The sequence below is a fragment of the Diplotaxodon limnothrissa genome, linkage group LG22 (assembly GCF_057381915.1).
Source record: "Diplotaxodon limnothrissa isolate DT_005_m linkage group LG22, D_limnothrissa_male_GT1.1, whole genome shotgun sequence".
Lineage (NCBI taxonomy): Eukaryota > Metazoa > Chordata > Actinopteri > Cichliformes > Cichlidae > Diplotaxodon > Diplotaxodon limnothrissa.
The window spans coordinates 8,404,463-8,422,485 of record NC_140616.1 but is presented as its reverse complement, the minus strand read 5'-3'; the positions used below and the strand labels follow the sequence as shown (position 1 = coordinate 8,422,485).

Genomic DNA, 18,023 nt, shown 5'->3' with positions numbered 1-18,023 from the left:
AGTTAATTTGATTTTTATTCAGTTAACATGTTTGTACCAAGTTAGTCTAATTAAATTAATTTAAATTCATGTTATATTGTTTAAACACTTTGGCACATCAAAAGTCAGTCTTGTTACATGAACTAGTAAAATATTTGTTTGTTTCACCAATGTTAATCTTGTTGAATGAACAAATGTAATTTATGTCTGTAGTACTTACACCAATCATGTTTCAGTTAGTGTTTGTATTGCTTATGTAAACATTACTTTTAATTAAATTAATGAAACATACATAAATGATAACTTGCAAAACCATCTTTTATTTTGCTTGAACATTCTTAAAACAGTTGGCAGGATCCCAGTTCAGCCTAGCTTTCTCCCCTTTAACGATCTCATACCAAGACCACAGAACTTCCAGATCAAGACATGCTGACTGAAAGAAAAAATACAATAAAATAACCCTAACCCTAATAATAAAAATGAAATAAGTCTGTTGAATAGTTTGCAGACAAAAAATATTATCCCCAAAGCAACTTTCGTAAAATGTAGTAAAATATGCATTGCAAACAACAATATGAATTTTAACACAATTTAAAGCTCAGACATAACATTCAACATTACTATAATATTACAACATTACTATGTTGCTTGCATACATTAGTCCTCCATTTAATCAGGCTGTATCCATTAATAGTGACTTTATGCTATTTAACGTGTGGAGAAAACATTCAATTTTGAGCATAACTGCTCCACTCAAACAATTTGTGAAAACCAGTGCGCATTTGCCTTTGTAACAATTGCCATCTGGCAAAAATCAGTGTTTACACTTCAAGTGTATAAGACTTTAAGTTATGGACGAACAATCTTTGTGTAATAGCCACAGAGCAAACCACATAGTTTATATGAACATTTTATAACTTACAATTTTAAACTTTAAAACAGTAAACACATATTTGCATTGCAGAAACCTTGAAAAAAAAAATATCTGGCTTGCATGAGTCCGTTTCAAGCTCATTCACCCCATTAGCTTGTTTTTTAGGAACTGTGCCTTGGATGACAACCTCTGTCCATCCAGCTTCATGATAATCTTTTGCAAGACTTCAAAAGTGCATTTGAGCTCCGGTGGGTAGCTTAGGTTCAGACAGTATATCAGTCCAAATAACAGAGCACAAGCAATTGCAATGCTCCTCAAACCAGTGAGAACCTCCACGCCTTCAATCAGGACACCGATGTTCTCTGGGTCATCTCCAGGCTCCGCACCCTCCTGATGTATGACATACACTCCCATCACAGTTTGTTCCATGGCTTCAGTGTTGGCCTCAGTGTTCTGTGACGTAAAATATAATAATACATTTGTTTGAGTCTACATATGAAAAAAAAAAAAAAAGGAATTCAGCAATCAGCGTGAATATGCTGATATATTTACTAAATTCTATGTCTCTGGTTTCACACCTCAGAAATTTGACATGAAACAAAACAAGGACCAATTGCAATATCTTTTATTCACACGTGGTGTCACATTTTACCATTTCATATATCGAAATTACCCATAACTCCTGGAGCAAATTACATAACACAGAACAACTTGTGAATATAACTGACCGTATATTCCTTCACAAGTTTCTCATGGTCTTCATTCAGGTAGACACACAAGGACTTCAGGATGCATGCTCGTCTTGTATGTATTGTGTCATCCTAAGAAAAAAGGGAATCCATAATGACAATATTTAACTTTTAGGCAGCAGTTTGAAAAAGGAATACTTAGTTTGGAAGAGTCCAAAAGGCCACATGGTAAATAGACTGGTTCTTATATAGCGTTTTTCTACTCAGAGCACTCAAAGCTGCCTTTATACAACAATTCATTCACCCAATCACTTTTTCTAAACTGTTTAAATGGCCTGTATTTATATAGCACTTTACTAGTCCCTAAGGACCCCAAAGCGCTTTACATATCCAGTCATCCACCCATTCACACACACATTCACACACTGGTGATGGTAAGCTACATTGTAGCCACAGCCACCCTGGGGCGCACTGACAGAGGTCGAGGCTGTCGAACACTGGCGCCACCGGGTTTAGTGCTTACTGTCTAACATTCATACACATTCACACTCCGATGAATGCATCGGTGAGCAACTTGGGGTTAGTATCTTACCCAAGGATATTTGGCATGCACACTGGAGGAGCTTGGGACCAACCCGCCAAGCTTCTGATTAGTAGCTGACCTGCTCTACCACCTGAGCTACAGCCACCTCAAAACATCTGTCTAAACCAAATCAGACACAAAATGAGGCAACACTAATGTTTTTTTTGGGTTTTTTTTCCCCATTTTGATCAAAATTAACCATACGATTTTATCAATTACTTATTAATATAAGACTGATGCTTATATAATTTGTATAAAATATGAAAACCTCTTAGGACTTTTGCCTACCATATGTATAGATATCTTTGCTCATAAAATTGCCAGATTATGGGCATAAAAAGTTCTTAAGCACAGATCTAACCCACCTTGGAGATGGCCACCATGATGTGTCTCATTTTTCTGCCAGCCACCCCACCTTTGCCTCGAAAGAGCTCCATCATGCGTGGAGTGTACAAGTCTAGCTCATAAAAGAATCTAGATAGCAGCGGTACTGTCGATATGCGCAGGAATTCCTTGTCAATCTGAAAAACATGAACAATGCACTTATAATATGCACCAGAGGAAGGACATACCAGGAATTATTAGCTGTTTTATCACTATGTTATGTCAATATTAGTGAAGCAAGAAATAACTGGTCAACCATAAACACACTCTAAAAGTTAGACATATAGGACATGCACCTCTTTCTCGGTGAACAGAGCTGGCCATCTGCTTTTAAAATCTGCAATAAAGGGCTGTCCTTGAATAACTTCTTGCCTTCTGTACGAAAAAGTCTTCTGCATTTTCATTGTCACTATATTGTCATTGTTTCTCTTCTGAACCTCTGAAAGCAGTGCAATTCTCTCTTTTTCCAGGCTGTCAGTGGTTTCTCCTTTTGGATACTGCGGACAGTAATTGACTTCTGCTCTTCTAGGCTTTTTCACATTCAATGCTGCCTTACTTTTGTCTTGGGCCTTGTTCTTTAGTGAATTTACCAACACCTCAGCACAGCCCAGGCCTCTCAGTTTGGTCCGGACATTGGCCATTTTATACTTGAGGCTAATTTTCCAACCATAACAGCCATTAAAGGATCCCTGCTCCCTCAGACAAGGATGCTGTTTGACAAGGGCTTCTGCAACTTCATTCAGGTCATTGTCAGTTGGATAGACTTTAAATTTTATTATTTCTTCAGCCAGCCTTTCTAAAAGGTGGGATTTCAGTTTTGGTGAGGGGGTCAAATGAGTTCCACCAGCAATGAACTCAGCATTGGCCTTTTCAAGTTGCAGTTCAGCCTCATAGCTGAAATGAGGGACTGTGAAGACACTTGGCCACACTGACAGTCTTGTAGACGGTGATGAACCTGACGATGAAACGGGCCTTGTATTGTCTGTGTCTGAAGAGCTTGAAAAGGAATGTGTTGGACTTCGCACTGGTTGACATGTCACTCCATCTTCTGTAAAACTTTGCAACTGCACACTATCCAAGTATACAACCTTTAAAGTTGCTTTATCATTAATTTCAGAGATCGCAGTCAGATTTACAAAATCATTTCCGAAATCAGGATCTTGATATTGAAGACGAAAATCCTGTTGCACTCCAAAATTTGTCTTTATTTCCTGACACAATTCCTCAATGGAGTCTGATATCCCAGCTGGTAAAATTAGTTTCCTGGCATCATCTTCTCCGAGAATGATCCTCAGTCTTATGGGCTGGGGCATCATGCTGACCTGGACAAATATCAAATATTTAAAAAATAAATAAAGATGTACTCATTGACTATTGTGCGAGTGTGTGTAACAAATTCTAATGTCAACGATAATTTGATGATGTCACCTTGGCCTCGAGGAATTTTTTTACTGGAGAAGTGAATAGTGCATTTTCCAGATTTGTCTTGCATTCTTCTAATTAATGACAATTCTTGCATAAGATGCTTAAAAGAAATCTACTCTCAATAAATTAAGTAGCAATTGGTCTGCAAAGTATGATGTATTATTTACTGTGCCAGGTGATATAGGGGGAAAATACTTACAAACATCACTCCTGTTTACCCTGCAAGTTAGTGTGTCTCTTCAGAGTAACCAGACGCAGGCCTCCCACTGAATAGGCAGCTAACGGGTAGTCATCGAGTAGTTCCCCATGCTCAATCAGAGACACCTCTCTCGCATGTGACATGTCAAGCTCAAAAGCTCTGAAGTGCTCTCGATACCAAGCAGAGAACTTTTTTACAAAAAAGTATATTCTGCCATGCAAAATAAAAATCTGCAGAATTTCTGCAAACTCTGGCAAACCAAATATTTGCCCATGAACAACTATCATTCCTGTGCTGTAGTTCATGCCATTGTATGACACGCTTTTTGTAATATGGACATCAGTTTCATCTGGTAATCTTTGCTTTATAGCTACTGCGATATCACTTTTCAGAACATCAATTGGTACTGATGAGCCAACATTTACCATTAAAGGTGTCTTATGGTCAGAAGAGTGCAAGTCAGAGGCAATCACGAGCTGATGTTTTTTGGCAAGTGTAACAGGTATGTTCTTAAAACAGTTTGTATGGCGAGCAATTTGTTTAAAAAAACTATGTTTCGCCTCAAATCTCATTGTCCATTTGTGGACAAGAGGCCCAAAATGCCGAATCAGAGCAGGGTAGTGCTCCAAATAATGATGTTTAGGGAGAAGACTGTTGTTTGGAAAAAGTTCTTGGTATCTCTGGCGATGTTCACTGATTTTACACTCAAGGTAGGAAATCGACTCATCAGACTGGACAGGGGCTACAACAAGCTCCACAATGTCCTTCAGATCCAAAACAATATGCCATGCAGGTTCATCCTCTGGAACAAGTGGACCAATAATTAGAGGCAACAAACGAAGCAGAGACCAATTTTCATGTGCATTTCCACCAATATTTTTTTTTAATGAGAAAGTCTGGGGAATTGCATGAGGCCGGTTGGTTTTATCTGCCCATTTATACTCAAAATTTTGGATCAAGTTGTTAAGTTTTTCTAAGGTGAAATACTTTTTAGAGATTAAAAAAGAAAAACAATGCGCAAGCTCCACTGGTATTATGCCCTCTAGCAGATCATGTGCTACATCTGGAGGGTAGCCTGCAGTGACATGAAAATGGCTCAGATTCTTACTCAAAATACAATCTCGCTTAACTCCACAACAAGCACTTGCTGTTTCTTGTGCACGCTTCAAATGGAATTCATGAAGTTCCGGTGTTCTATGCTCAAAATCACCAGCAGTCACTGACTTTATTTCAGATTTTTTAGCTGTACAGAATCTGCATATGTATTCAGCAGAAAAACTTTCCACAAAACCTGCCAGCCCATGGGCTCCTAGGTTGTCAGCTATGACGCAGCTCACAGTTCCTTTAATACACTCGTTCAACTGACTGATGAACACACCATGTTGCTCCAAAGTTACCAGATCTCTCAAAAGTGGATCAAAGACTTTTTCAAACCCAAATGTCCTCAAATCTTCACTCTTGCAAAGGATTGCCAAATAAATGGATGAAAGGGCTGAATGAGAACCAGGTGGTAAATTGCCCAAGACCCAATATACACCACAAAGCTTGTGCTTTTTCCGTGAGGTCCCAAGAGGATTACAAACCTCAAAATCATCAATATAAAGGTTAATAGAAATTCTCAACTTCTCACCATCTAGAAAGCTATTTCTTTTATAATGCTCCCCATCTCGAAAAGATCTGTAAACCCTCTGATCACCATTCAGATTCTCTCTATTTTCTTGAGCTATTTGTTCTTCAATCACTCTATCCAGCAATTTATTGTGACTCAATATTTCCTGCAATAACTGTAATAAAGGGATGTACTGAAATGACTTCCTTTGGTCTATCGATAAAAAATACTCAACAGGCTCTACAACCCTAAAATTTTGTATGTAGTATAGTTTTCTTTTATAAGGAGTGGCAAGAGGGCCACACTTTCCCAATATTTTAGCCACAGGGTTAGAAACACATACAGAATTTGCAAGCTCTTCAATAACAGCCTGACTAATATGGAGGTTATGGCTCTTAAAAATTTCTGTAATTGTACGTTTTGTCAGAGGTACACTAGCTGAACTCAACAGAAAAACTAACTCCTCTAAGAACTCATCTAATCCTTTTGCTGGAACATGAAATATGTGTTCCAATTTCAACAATATTACTGCTAATTTCCGTTCAATTAGTTCGGGCTGATTTTCAACAGCACTATTATCACATTCTGTCACTGACTCACTTTCAAATTCACCATAGGATACATCTTCAGAACAGCTAGCCCTTACATTATCAGAGGACTCTATCACTTGAACTGGGTCCACACGTGTAACTACACTGGCTTTAAAATCTTTAAGTGTGTGTGGATGATGCTTCCTCTTTTTGTGTGTATAAAATGTATTGTAAATATTTGTCTTGAAAGGGCAACCAAGAAACACACAACTAACTGTCTCGTTACTTCGCAGATGTGTTCCAATATGGACAAAAAAATCTCTCTCAGAGAAGACGTCACTGCAGTCACATAACTCACATTTAAAAGTTACTGAACTTGAAGCGGTCTGTGTAAACTGAGATGAATGAGCTTTATAGACATGAGTGTTCAGTCCACTCCAAGTCTTAAATGTGCACGGACAATTAACATATATGCACAGATAATGTTGACCTATTCCGTAATGATGATGTAGTTTATAATGTTGAAGTAATTTGTACCTGCTGCTCTCTCTGGTAACACAATGCTTGCACTGCCACATACACGTCACTGATAAAAAATGAAATATGCATTAGAAAACGTCAAGGAGATTAAACTTCTGCATCATCCAAAAATAAATAAATAAATAACATAATAATAATAAGGCAAACATGAACTTACCATGTATTGTTGAGGAGGTGCATAAGAATCTCAGAGCATGGGAATGTGGATTTATTTTGTGATGTATTTCTGGGGAGAGAAATTAATTAAAACAAAGTTATTACTCTGACAAATTTGTGTTAATATCTACATACTGTGAAATGTGAAGACTGTTACGGTGCGTACACACCGAACGCGATAGACGCGACCAGAGCTTCAGGTTTACATGTAAAGTCAATGGAGGAGCACGATGAAGCGCGACTGGGGGTCCAGCTAAACTTCGGAAGCAGATTTGCATTGAGAAAACGCTTTTCTGCCTACTTCACACGACTGACGCCTTTGAAGCGCGAAGTAAAATACGCACTGCAGTTTGTGTGGTGCATTTTGTGCATTCGCGCTTATCACGTCTACCGCTCGAGTTGGTAAAATCTGCGGGACAGCAGCTTCTCAAACTCGGCAAGGGACAGAAGGTGGTACAGCTGAAAGCGGCCGTCATCCAGACGGAGCTTCTGGAGCAAGTGGTGAAACTCACCAAACTGCTCACGTTTGTGGAAGACCTGATGGACCCAGGTACAGTGAGGACGTCCTTTAGGCACTGCTCTGCTCTCCACAGCAAATAGAGAAGGGAGACTCTTTCTTCAAACGCTAGATTGACAGCTGCCATTTTAATAACATACCGTCTGGCACTACTTCCTCCCAGATCTCTTCTTCATACGCGTGAAAATTGCATATAAACCTCGACCAGTTCATGCTGGACGCGCTTCGAGGTGCAAATGTGCACGAGATCAGCTAGGGGCATCTATCGCGTTCGGTGTGAACGCACCGTTAGTCAGCCTAATGCAGCGCACCAGAGAAACTATAACCCAAACAATTATCCACCTAAATCATTCTGAATTCAAAAATTAAGTGAATATATTACAAAAAAAGAAAATGCACATGCAATTATTGTGACAGATTTTATCTTACTCCTTGTTATTAACTCCCCTAAACGCTGGTTTAGTTGAATTAAACCTTTCATCAATCCAGTTAATGCGGTTGCCCGCGACTAAACTCCACTGACAAAAACAGGAATTTTAGATAGAGCATCATAAACACTCATAAAATCACCAAAACCATGTCGGTCAGTCTTACCACTACTACCAACAATCACCAACTCCGGTTAAGCAGAAAGTAACCCTTCATTCATGGAGCTATATGCGAAGACGTAACGGCTCTACGCGGCTTTCCCGCTCTTCAAAGTTAGCTAACTCCAGAGAAGAAAAACAGTCCTACCAACGCAGATAACCATGAAACACACCTCATTCAAAGTCGACAGAAACAAAAACAAAAAAACGAACTTACCAAAATAACCTCATCAGTTTTTGCTCTGTTGCAACAATTAGCGACTCCGGTTAAGTTTTTAAAAAAAACATTAAATTCACCGACTTACATTTGAAAAATGTTTGGGTCTACAACCTCCCTGCTATATATAAATCTCCACACTACACAGGTAAAAAATTTTAACTAATAGTATTTATCTCTCACTCCACTAACCTAAATAAATATATCAAGAAATATTACTTACCTCACTATCAGGTATGCCAAAGAAGTAACTCCACGTGCGCTCGTTAACTTCTCAACGGACCTTTCCGCATCCGGTGGGCGTGGAGCATGCGCAATACATGACGCTATCAGAGCCTTTGGTTTGATGGACCTCATTCTCATTGGATTGCCATGAACGAATTTAACTCATCAAAGTTTTCTTTGATTTATATTCAACAAAAAAGAATGAATCATTTAATGAGCATAAAAATGATTTCTTCATGTGATGTAAACATATTACTACTTTGTTAATCAAACACATGCCCTAGTTGATTTTTTTGAGTGCATGTTCATCGCTAATTACGTCCCGTGTTCATGGAGCCATTATTTATCACGGTTTTTGACTCACTTTCGCTTTTGTTTTTAAATGCAGACATCTTGAAAATCTGATAAATGCAGCAAAAACTTCTTCCAGTCTCCTCCCAGTTTCAGGTGAGGGGCGGGACCCTGAGCACGTTATAAAAAGGTAGTGCGCGTCCCTGAACTGACAGTTTCCCAATCAACAGGTAAACAAAATTTTCTCACAGCAGGTGAGTTTTGTTCACTTAAATGTCACACTGGAAAATGGAAAATACAATTTTTTAAAATAATATTTGTTTTAATAATTGTACATTTTACCACATATATTTATTCTATGGCTGTCAATAAATTTCAATTATATTTTTGTTATAAATAGTACTTTTGTGTCACGTGATTCACAATCGGTCGAGAGAGGGGCGCAGGTGAGGCAGCAAAGTAACCTGGGAGCTCTTCAGGATGGAGGTCAAGTGGAAGGCTGCAGCTCTCCTCTTCGCTCTTTGGTGTTGCTGCGGTAAGTTAAGTCAACTTCTATTCTAAACTCAGTTGTTTTAGCTCGCTGTTCACACTCGAGGAAAAAAGATTTCTCATGCGGTTTTAATTCAATTTTGCAGATGCTCAGCGCATAACCTCCGTGTCCCCACGCATAGGAAGCGTCAATGGAGCCACACGACTCACCATTCAAGGAGATGGTAGGAGATCCGTAATGAGGTTTAGAAGTAAATTTAAAAAGTAGTGTGGGCATTATTTTACTTTGTAAAACAAGTTATGATGGATTCTTAGATATAAGTCAATTTTAAGCTATTCTGTAGCTAAAAGATGCAGCTGAAGAAGATTTGTTAATGCAGTTGTAACTGTCCTGAGAGTCCTTGTGCCTGCTGGCCTGGTGGGATGATGCTGAAAGATGTGACTCTAAGCCTCAAAAACAATTACCTTCTGAGATTTTGTTGCCCCCTTTTTTCCCTTCCAGGTTTTGCACAGGAGCGGCAGTTCCAGCTGAATCCAGTAGACGACATGTTTGGAAACCGTGTGACCCTGGTGTCAAACACCCTGTCAGTCCCCTGTGATGTGGAGAGAGACTCCACACACCGCAACCAGATTATGTGCTACACCAGGTACAGTCCAGGCATACTTTAGCAGCACGTCTGTATTTACTTATTTCACAAGTTACTTAATTATTTCACAGGCACTTTATATTGTCACTTAAAGACCCTACAATAATACAGAAAAAAACCCAACAATCGGACGAAAAGCTATGAGCAAATACTTGGCAACAGCAGGATAAAAAACTCCATTTTAACAGGAAGAAACCTACGGCAAAGCCAGGCTCAGGGGAGGCGCAGTCATCTGCTGCAAGTGGTTGGGGGTGAGGGAAGGGAGACAGGAAATAAAACACTTTGCCTAAAATAAGTTCCCCTCTGAGCGCCCCTAGTCGTCCTTGTGAATAAACGATTAATTAACTTTCTAGATAACTTAGCTATAATAGCTGTTGTTTAATACTGGTTAATTGATTAGTCCTTGCATATTGGCTCATTTTTACCAAAACTTTGTACTGTATGCATAATGTATGTATGTGTAATTGTATAGAATCTATATTTGCATATTATTGCATAAAGCTAGAAAGTGGAATTTTATTCCAGTTTTTCATTTTTTATATTACATTTAAAAATAACACAACACAACTTGTACAAACCCCCTGCAGAAGTACTCTGTAATATGAGTCTTAACACTGAGTATTTGTTTAGTTAGGAGTCTGGCTGTTGATGTTCAATATACTGAATATTATAATGATGGCTCTTTTTTAAAGCTACTTCCTGCATGTCATTGCCATCTAAAATCATTTCTTTGTCTCTCACAGACCCATGCCATATGATTATTATGAAATCCATGTCAGCGTGGATGGTGTTCCCATTCCAGACAACAGCATGTGCCGTTATAGTTCGCTCTGCATCTTTACAGTAAGTCTGTGTGCAACACATACTTTCATTTATCTGTGTTTTGGATTTGTTGTGGTCATTGGTTTTTTTATCACCTTTACTTTAACTCTTTTCAGACTGTTTGGTATCGCACGCCTACTATTGGATCTCTGAGTCCAGTCAGTGGTCCTCCAGGTAACGTGTGTGCTGCATTCAGTTATTTTACTGAGTTCACTTTGAACTTTTGTTAAACCCACTCTAATGACATGGCAGGCACATTGGTGACCGTGTATGGACGTATCTTTACCGATGTATATGGAAGCAACACAGACTTGAGCTCAAATGGAATCAACGCCAGATTTCTGAGGTAGAAAATGTTAAAATAACTGAAATTGTATTTCTGTAAACCAATTAATCTTACCAAAGCAGCAAAAAGCAATTTTATAAAATGAAAAAAGGTCACGATTTGAAGATAATCTGTTAATATTCTGTAACAGATCCAGCCTCATCCATCAGTTTTCTTAAACTTTATTTGTACACCTCTGTAATCTTCTTTTTATTGCAGATCCTACATGGGAGGAATGCCTTGTGATCTGCTTAAACCCAACTCAGATGAACGGTAAGTTGTTCACCTGCGTGCTTTCTACATTGAATATATTCAGAGCACTATAAAAGAAAAGAAAAGTTATTTCATTTTTTGCACAATATATCTTAAGGTATAACCTCCAACTGGTTTCTCAATCTTCACAAATGGGATACATGAGCTGCAAAATGACGGGGACGTTTGTTGGTAGGCTGGCTTTCTTCACACTGAAATTACAGCTCTTCTTAATATATGTCACTTTCAAGTTTTCCAAACAACCCTTTAGTAATATATTGTGTATCCAACAGGTCATCAAAACCTGAGTTACATTCTTGATGCAGACTTTGGGAGGTAAAACACTTCAATTGTTTAATGTAAAATTTGTGGCTTCTGAACATTTTTAGCTGTTGCAGATGATAAACTGAAAATTGTGCTGAGAAGAAGCCATTCTTTTTTCTTTATAATCTGTAGGAGTCAGGCAGTGAAGAAGCTCTACAGGGTTTCAGCTTTGGGCAAGCTGTCCATGTTTCAGACCTTTGCAGGTACTTAGGAGAGCAGATATTTGTTGTTCACGATGATTCAGTTCTTACATTTAGTATTTATTCCTTGTTTTTGTCTTTTTCTTAGAGGTGACAGGGGTCTTTCCTTCAGAGGGTAGCATCATGGGTGGAACTCTGTTGACCGTTCAGGGTCGTTTTTTTGACGAAACTGATCAACCAGCACGCGTTCTCGTTGGAGGTAATCGTCACCATCGGAACAGAAACGCATAAAAACACTAACCAGCAACAGCCGTGTCAACTTGTTTTCAGCACAAAGTGTTCAGTATGAATGGATGAATGATACACGCGTTTCCACTAAACAAATTTCTATGTGTTGTTCAAACTACAAGGCACGCAAAGGTGATTATCCTTGTCAACACAGCAGCATGTCAGCATGCGTTGAAAACAAAACCACTGACTTGTCAGACAGCAGAGGAAATAACTTTCCAAAGCACAGAAGCACAGCACACCATGACAAAAATGCTGCTTTTCCAAGGGCTTTGTGAGTCATGTAGTATGCTGCTGACTTTCAGTTATGGTACATATGCAATAATAATAGATGTGAGACTGTAACTGAACTGTAAGACCCAATATGTAGACAACAGATATGGAATCACCATTTAAAGGCATTCCTCTCCACAAAGATAACGATACAGATCACTAAATTCAGGTGTTTGCAATGCATTGGAAATGTATGTCAGCTGTGATGTGACACACAAATGATCAGTAACAGACTGGAGAGTGTAATGTGGAGACGAATTATTTTTTTTATGAGCTTTACAGTTAGAAAATATGAAACCAAACAGTAATTTATTCTCTAAGTATTTATATATTTGCATATTTGAAGTTATAGATGATTTTAAAGATGTTAAATGCAGAAATAGCCATTGAATTGTCAGCTACAAAACATTACCAGTTAGAAAATTGTACAAATGTATGATGGTAGAAAGAAACAAAGAAATAAAATCTAAGTGGTGATGGAAAAAAAACATATTTGCAGAAAAATATATTCATACATCGTAATAAATTTGATTTATATTTATTTTTAAATAAGTTACAAAATGACTAACGGGAAGAAATAAAAAATATATTAAACCAGCTGAAAAATAAGTAAAGAAAACCTACAACACACGTGAATTTTATAATAGATTATATTATTGTGTTTTTGTTTTAAAGGTAGACTTTTAAAGTTAAAGCTGGATTATAGGTGGCGGTTACATGGACTTAAATGTCATTGAAGTACCTTGATACTCATTGATGTACTTACATACAATACTTTGTATTAATTGTGCTTTCTACCACCGTCGAGTGGTTGTAAAATGTTTCAAAATTCTACATGTTAGGTAAATAAACCCCCCACATGAAAACATGCTTTATTCAGCTCTGCTGTTTTTTTCTGCATGTGTGTGTAAAGTTGATGTGAGCTAAAATGTACCTTTAGCCGCTGACGTTTGATATTTTTCCACAGGCCTGCCTTGTGAAGTCCAGAGTGTGGACGATGACAGAATCACATGCAAGACTGCAGAACGCCAGATGAACAAGAACGCAGCAGTCTACCCGGGTGAGAACGTGCCGTCTCCTCTGATGTGTTTGTCTTTTAACCGGCACTTGTTTTGATCCATCCTGCCGCTGTCATACCGTGTAATTATCTAAGTAACACATGGGAATCTGTGGACAACTTGAAGAGTGGAAGAATTTAAAGTATCTATTTGTCAACAAATCTGCTGTCTTAGAGATTTCATCTTGTTCTTGTCACCTTTTATCAAGACTATGACTTTGATGTGCTGTGTGCTGGAATGAGATAATCATTCCAGCACAAACAATCACTTTAATCGTGCATCACAGAAAAGTTCTCAGTCACGATGACGTGAATGGAAAAAAACACACACATGCCTTTTAATGTTTTTCAATTTCTACCACTGTTTCTATCAGGAACATAATCACCTTTAACTTTTCTTTAAATACACATTGGTTCCCTGGATGTTTTATCTTTGTCATATTTCAGCATACACAAACAGACCTAAAAACTGACTGTACAGGCAGGCTTAAATATAAAGCACACCCTTTACTGGTGGATAGGAAGCAATAGAAACTACAAAAAGTGAGAGAAGAATAACAAATCCATGCTATGTTTGCACAAAGGGCTAATTCGGGAAAGAAGACAGAGCTGTGAAAACACACATATCCAAGTAATTCAGGTGATTAAACAAGAGGAAACCAAATATAAGACATAAATGACAAGTAACTAGTAAACAAATAGTGAAAGCCATAACTAAATGGGGAAATACAGAAACATAAAATAACTTTCTGTAGCAGAAGAGACACAGGAGGATGAAACACTGAGGGAATAAATTAAAATAACAGAAGCTGGAAGTAAACACTCAAAACTGAGGCCAAGTAATAACATCAAGATGAAAATCTACACAGTAAGACAACTAATAACCAAACATAAAAATATTTAATAATAATTACAACTTGAAAGTCCCAAAACTGAAAGCTCTGGTGGTGACATCACCGTATCGAAGAGGTGGCTGACACAAACACATTGTAGCATATGAAAGGTCTCCAAGTTCTATCAGTGAAGACCAGATCCTGATCCACAGCTGTGTACTTCACTTAAATATTCATAGAATGAAGGTTAAATATTGTATTAAAGTTATTTGTACAAAGTCCATGTTGAGTCTGAGGGGGTCGGTTAGGAATTCGGGTGATCTGTTATGACCCATATACCATCTTAATCTTTAACGACTTGTTATTTATTGTTCCTTTGCTGTAAAATTTGCTTCAAGATGCACAAAACTTATTTAAATGGATTACCAGCTTCTGCATTTACCAAATATGTATTTCAAAAAAATGCTCTTGACAGATTAATCAGATCTGGGCTATGAGGAGATACTGTTGTCCAAAAAAAAAAAATCCTTTCACCAGAGATTGGTGAGATCTGATGATAAAAAATAACTCACCTGTCCTTTGTGTTAAAACGGGGTCAAAAGGCAGCCGTACCAGCTCGCTGCATGCTTGCCTTTTCTGTTTTTATTTGCTTTGCGTTTTCCGTGTTTGTCTGATTCAGGCCAGTCTGGTTTTCATCTGTCGCCACTGGGATTTTATTTTGTAACACTCTGTTGACTTTTCAGTATTTGAAATGAGTTCATGTTTTTCATTATTTACTTCGTTTGTAGCTTTTCTCACACTTGTAAGCCTTTTATCTTACTGTTGTTCATCTTGACTGATTTTAGTATTTAGCTCAGGGACAAAAGCAGTGTGGCCCTGAAATACATTAACATTGTTGCTGATATTAGTCTATTGATTGCTTTTATCATAGATTATTATGCTAATATGCCATCTCTTTGGCATTTCATTTTCTTTCCTTGATTAAGCGACTAACTGTTTTTGCATACCTCATTTTTACTTTTTATGTGAAGGCGGAAGAGGCTTGAAAATGGAGGTGTGGAACAACTCGCGGCCCTCTTCTCTCAGCAATATTTGGAGCTACAACAAGAACACAACTGGCTACTGGTCTCAGTGGATCGACTCCATGCCCTACGTCTTCCCCAGAGAAATGGATTACTTCACCACACGATTTACAGGCTTCTTTGTCCCTCCTGCCACCGGCAACTACACGATATACTTGAACTGTGATGATCGATGTGATCTCTATCTCAGCAACTCGAGCCGCCCTGAAAATAAGGTGTGACAAGATTTATTTTTTTCAAATCACAGTACAGTTTACTGTTCTTAAGTGATAATAATTTCCTAAATCCTTTACTTCAGGTTAAAGTTGCATATCAGCCATATTATGTCATTGACTACACACAACTGGCGTCACAAAAGTCACAAGTACTGGCCTTGGAGAAAGACAAACCGTAAGCCTGGCAGCCTGCAGCTTTATTTACCCCAAATCATTCATCCAAAGTATGCCAAAGATTTTATAGGCATACCTAAAATAACTATAAATGTTTTGTTTTAGGTATTACATGGAAATTCTTCAACAGGAATATGGCGGTGCAGCTACCATAAACTTGGGATTGTTCCAAGGGGAGAGTTCCTACACAGAAGACCAGACGGATGATGCTGTCAATGAAGTCCAGGACATTGGTGCTGATTACGACGTGTTTGATGAGGAGCAGGTACAGCACGTGGTAGCTACACCTTTCAGAGGTGTCATACGCCCTTACCTAAGCCTGATATCAGACTAGTGTATATAGTAATGTACTGTAGGTATGACGTTGCAACACTGTTTGTAATGCTTTAAAGTTACAGGTGACAGTGAAGGTTGCTCATTATTTGTTGTTCTAGCTATATCAATAGTTGTCTAATGGAAGCCTAGTCTAAGCTACTTCCAGCTATTTTATTAGAAATAAATCAAATGACCAATATATTCACACAGCTAAATATAATAAAGTTCTGCTGAGTCCAATATATTTTCATGGGTGTGATGAAGACCACTCAGAATGCTTCAAAATGTCTTCAAACTATATGTTTTGGTATTTTATTTGCCTGGAAGACCTCTAATGGCAGAAATGCTGTGAATGTACAACTCATCCAAAAATATCTGCAAGTCCTCCAAAAGATGTAGTCGGACGTTTGGGTAAATAAACAGGAGCATGTTTGGTTAGTTAGCTTAGAAATAAAAAAAATAGAAAGATGAGATACAGTAACATGCTACAGGTTTGAGCATTAAATAGTGTTACTATATCCCCCTCTGTTGGACAGAGCTAGGCTAGGTTTGCTCCTGTTTTGCAAAAGTTGCAAAGTGCATGGGAACACCTCTGATCTTGAATTGGATAAGCTGAAGAAAATGGATGGAATGATGTTTTTCATAGCTTTGTGCCTCATTTCTGCACATTTTCACTGTTAACCAGGTGGTTACCTTTGACATGTGGCCCGCCAATGTGGCTGGAGTCAAGGAAGTCCAGAACGTGACTGTGAGCAGCAGCTGTTCTGACGCACTCTGTAGTAGCGCCTTCTTCAGCCTCGGCTATGGACGTGCCATGACTGGTAATGTGAAAAACACTGAGTAAACTTGGATTTGGTAGCCACAAAAAAACTTGCATATCTTGGTCCAATTTGATGGAACCCCAAAATACACGTTGTTTCTTCATCTTTGCCTCGTTTAGCACCGATCGCAGTCAGCGCTTCAGCAGCTGAGGTAGAAACAGCCTTGAACGGCCTGTGGTCCATCAAACCCGACACAGTCATGGTCACCAAACAACAAAGCAGCGAAGGGTCTCACTTTATAGTCACTTTCAATTCTGACAGAGGTATGAAGAACCAAAGTGAGGCGGATGCATAAAATAATTAAAAAGAGTAAGCTTGTGTTGAGCTTTGCAACTGACTTTCTGTTGGGTGTTAAATTTGTGCGTTTTTCTCTCTTGGCTTGTAGGTGACTTTGAACCTCTTCACTTTGAGGTTTTTGGTTCGGACACCAACATCACTGTTGCTGAGGTTACCAAGGGGAGGGGCAACATGAAAACCTTCACTCTGCTCTGGGGAGGAATCCCTACAAAGCCCATCCCCTTCAATGCATCCAAATCTGAGGTCTGTATTGTAAAAAAAAAAAAAAAAGAGTCCAGTGACCGTCTCAAGTTTAGCTTTTTTTTTTTTTCTTGTCATATTATTCACAGACTGATTAGGATGAAGATTGTTGCTGAAAATAACTATCAAAGATCCTGCAAAAACTGAATTTTTACAGTTTTGTTAAAGGTGTGATGTCTTGAGGTAACTAATGCCCAGCTTGTGTGAACAGGTTCAGTCGGCTCTGGAAGACCTGATGAAAGCAGAGTGTCCGGGGGAGATCTTGAGTTTTGAAGGCACTGATGTGAAATACTTCAAAGACTTTGAAAATGACAATTCGCAGGTTTGTGGGGACAAATAAAAATACTAAAACAGAAAAGAAATGTCTGTAAGTCTGAAACAGAAAACTGTGAGAAATGATTTCTTAAATTTTTAGAGAATTTGATTGTGGATTCTCAGTTTTCTGCTTTTTTCCCATTCATCAGTTCAATATTGCAAACGAAGGGACGCCTGTAGATCACTCTGGATTCTGTGGCCGGTGGTCGCTGAAGAACGCCGAGATCCTTTTCAAGGACAGCTACACAACAGAGTCTGGAGATACATATGGACCGGTTTCATTGGACAAGCACCCAATGGTAAAATCAA

General features: G+C 38.4%; 2 protein-coding genes across 2 annotated transcripts in view; one reads left to right on the top strand and one right to left on the bottom strand.

Annotated features, from left to right (window-relative positions):
* Positions 1–969: 969 nt before the first annotated feature.
* LOC146609357 (uncharacterized) lies at positions 970–7,009 on the bottom strand. Its single transcript, XM_085346329.1, has 6 exons — positions 6,970–7,009; positions 6,810–6,858; positions 2,806–3,831; positions 2,491–2,646; positions 1,582–1,674; positions 970–1,306 (listed from the first exon to the last, which is right to left on the bottom strand). The coding sequence occupies exons 1-6, from the start codon at positions 6,990–6,992 to the stop codon at positions 995–997; spliced, it is 1,659 nt and encodes a 552-aa protein (XP_085202455.1). The 5' UTR covers positions 6,993–7,009; the 3' UTR covers positions 970–994.
* A 2,276-nt stretch (positions 7,010–9,285) lies between these two features.
* Positions 9,286–18,023, top strand: part of pkhd1l1.1 (PKHD1 like 1, tandem duplicate 1) — a 43,251-nt gene continuing 34,513 nt past the window's right edge. Inside the window, exons 1-20 of the mRNA XM_085345873.1 lie at positions 9,286–9,340; positions 9,441–9,518; positions 9,797–9,941; positions 10,685–10,784; positions 10,880–10,937; positions 11,016–11,109; positions 11,308–11,361; positions 11,459–11,532; positions 11,634–11,676; positions 11,797–11,867; positions 11,953–12,063; positions 13,333–13,425; positions 15,287–15,552; positions 15,636–15,727; positions 15,832–15,991; positions 16,727–16,862; positions 16,982–17,125; positions 17,248–17,402; positions 17,611–17,721; positions 17,864–18,013. Coding sequence (XP_085201999.1) covers positions 9,286–9,340; positions 9,441–9,518; positions 9,797–9,941; positions 10,685–10,784; positions 10,880–10,937; positions 11,016–11,109; positions 11,308–11,361; positions 11,459–11,532; positions 11,634–11,676; positions 11,797–11,867; positions 11,953–12,063; positions 13,333–13,425; positions 15,287–15,552; positions 15,636–15,727; positions 15,832–15,991; positions 16,727–16,862; positions 16,982–17,125; positions 17,248–17,402; positions 17,611–17,721; positions 17,864–18,013 — 2,190 coding nt within the window. The remainder of the gene's footprint in view (positions 9,341–9,440; positions 9,519–9,796; positions 9,942–10,684; positions 10,785–10,879; positions 10,938–11,015; positions 11,110–11,307; positions 11,362–11,458; positions 11,533–11,633; positions 11,677–11,796; positions 11,868–11,952; positions 12,064–13,332; positions 13,426–15,286; positions 15,553–15,635; positions 15,728–15,831; positions 15,992–16,726; positions 16,863–16,981; positions 17,126–17,247; positions 17,403–17,610; positions 17,722–17,863; positions 18,014–18,023) is intronic.

What these genes read in the sequence shown, in the direction of transcription:
- LOC146609357 (XM_085346329.1), bottom strand. Translation starts at nt 6,992, where the DNA reads ATGCACCTCCTCAACAATACATG. An exon ending in CACCTCCTCAACAATACATG is followed by an intron (nt 6,859 to 6,969) that starts GTAAGTTCATGT and finishes ATTTTTTATCAG; the next exon opens with TGACGTGTATGTGGCAGTGC. An exon ending in GTTACCAGAGAGAGCAGCAG is followed by an intron (nt 3,832 to 6,809) that starts GTACAAATTACT and finishes ATATTTGTCCAG; the next exon opens with GTCAGCATGATGCCCCAGCC.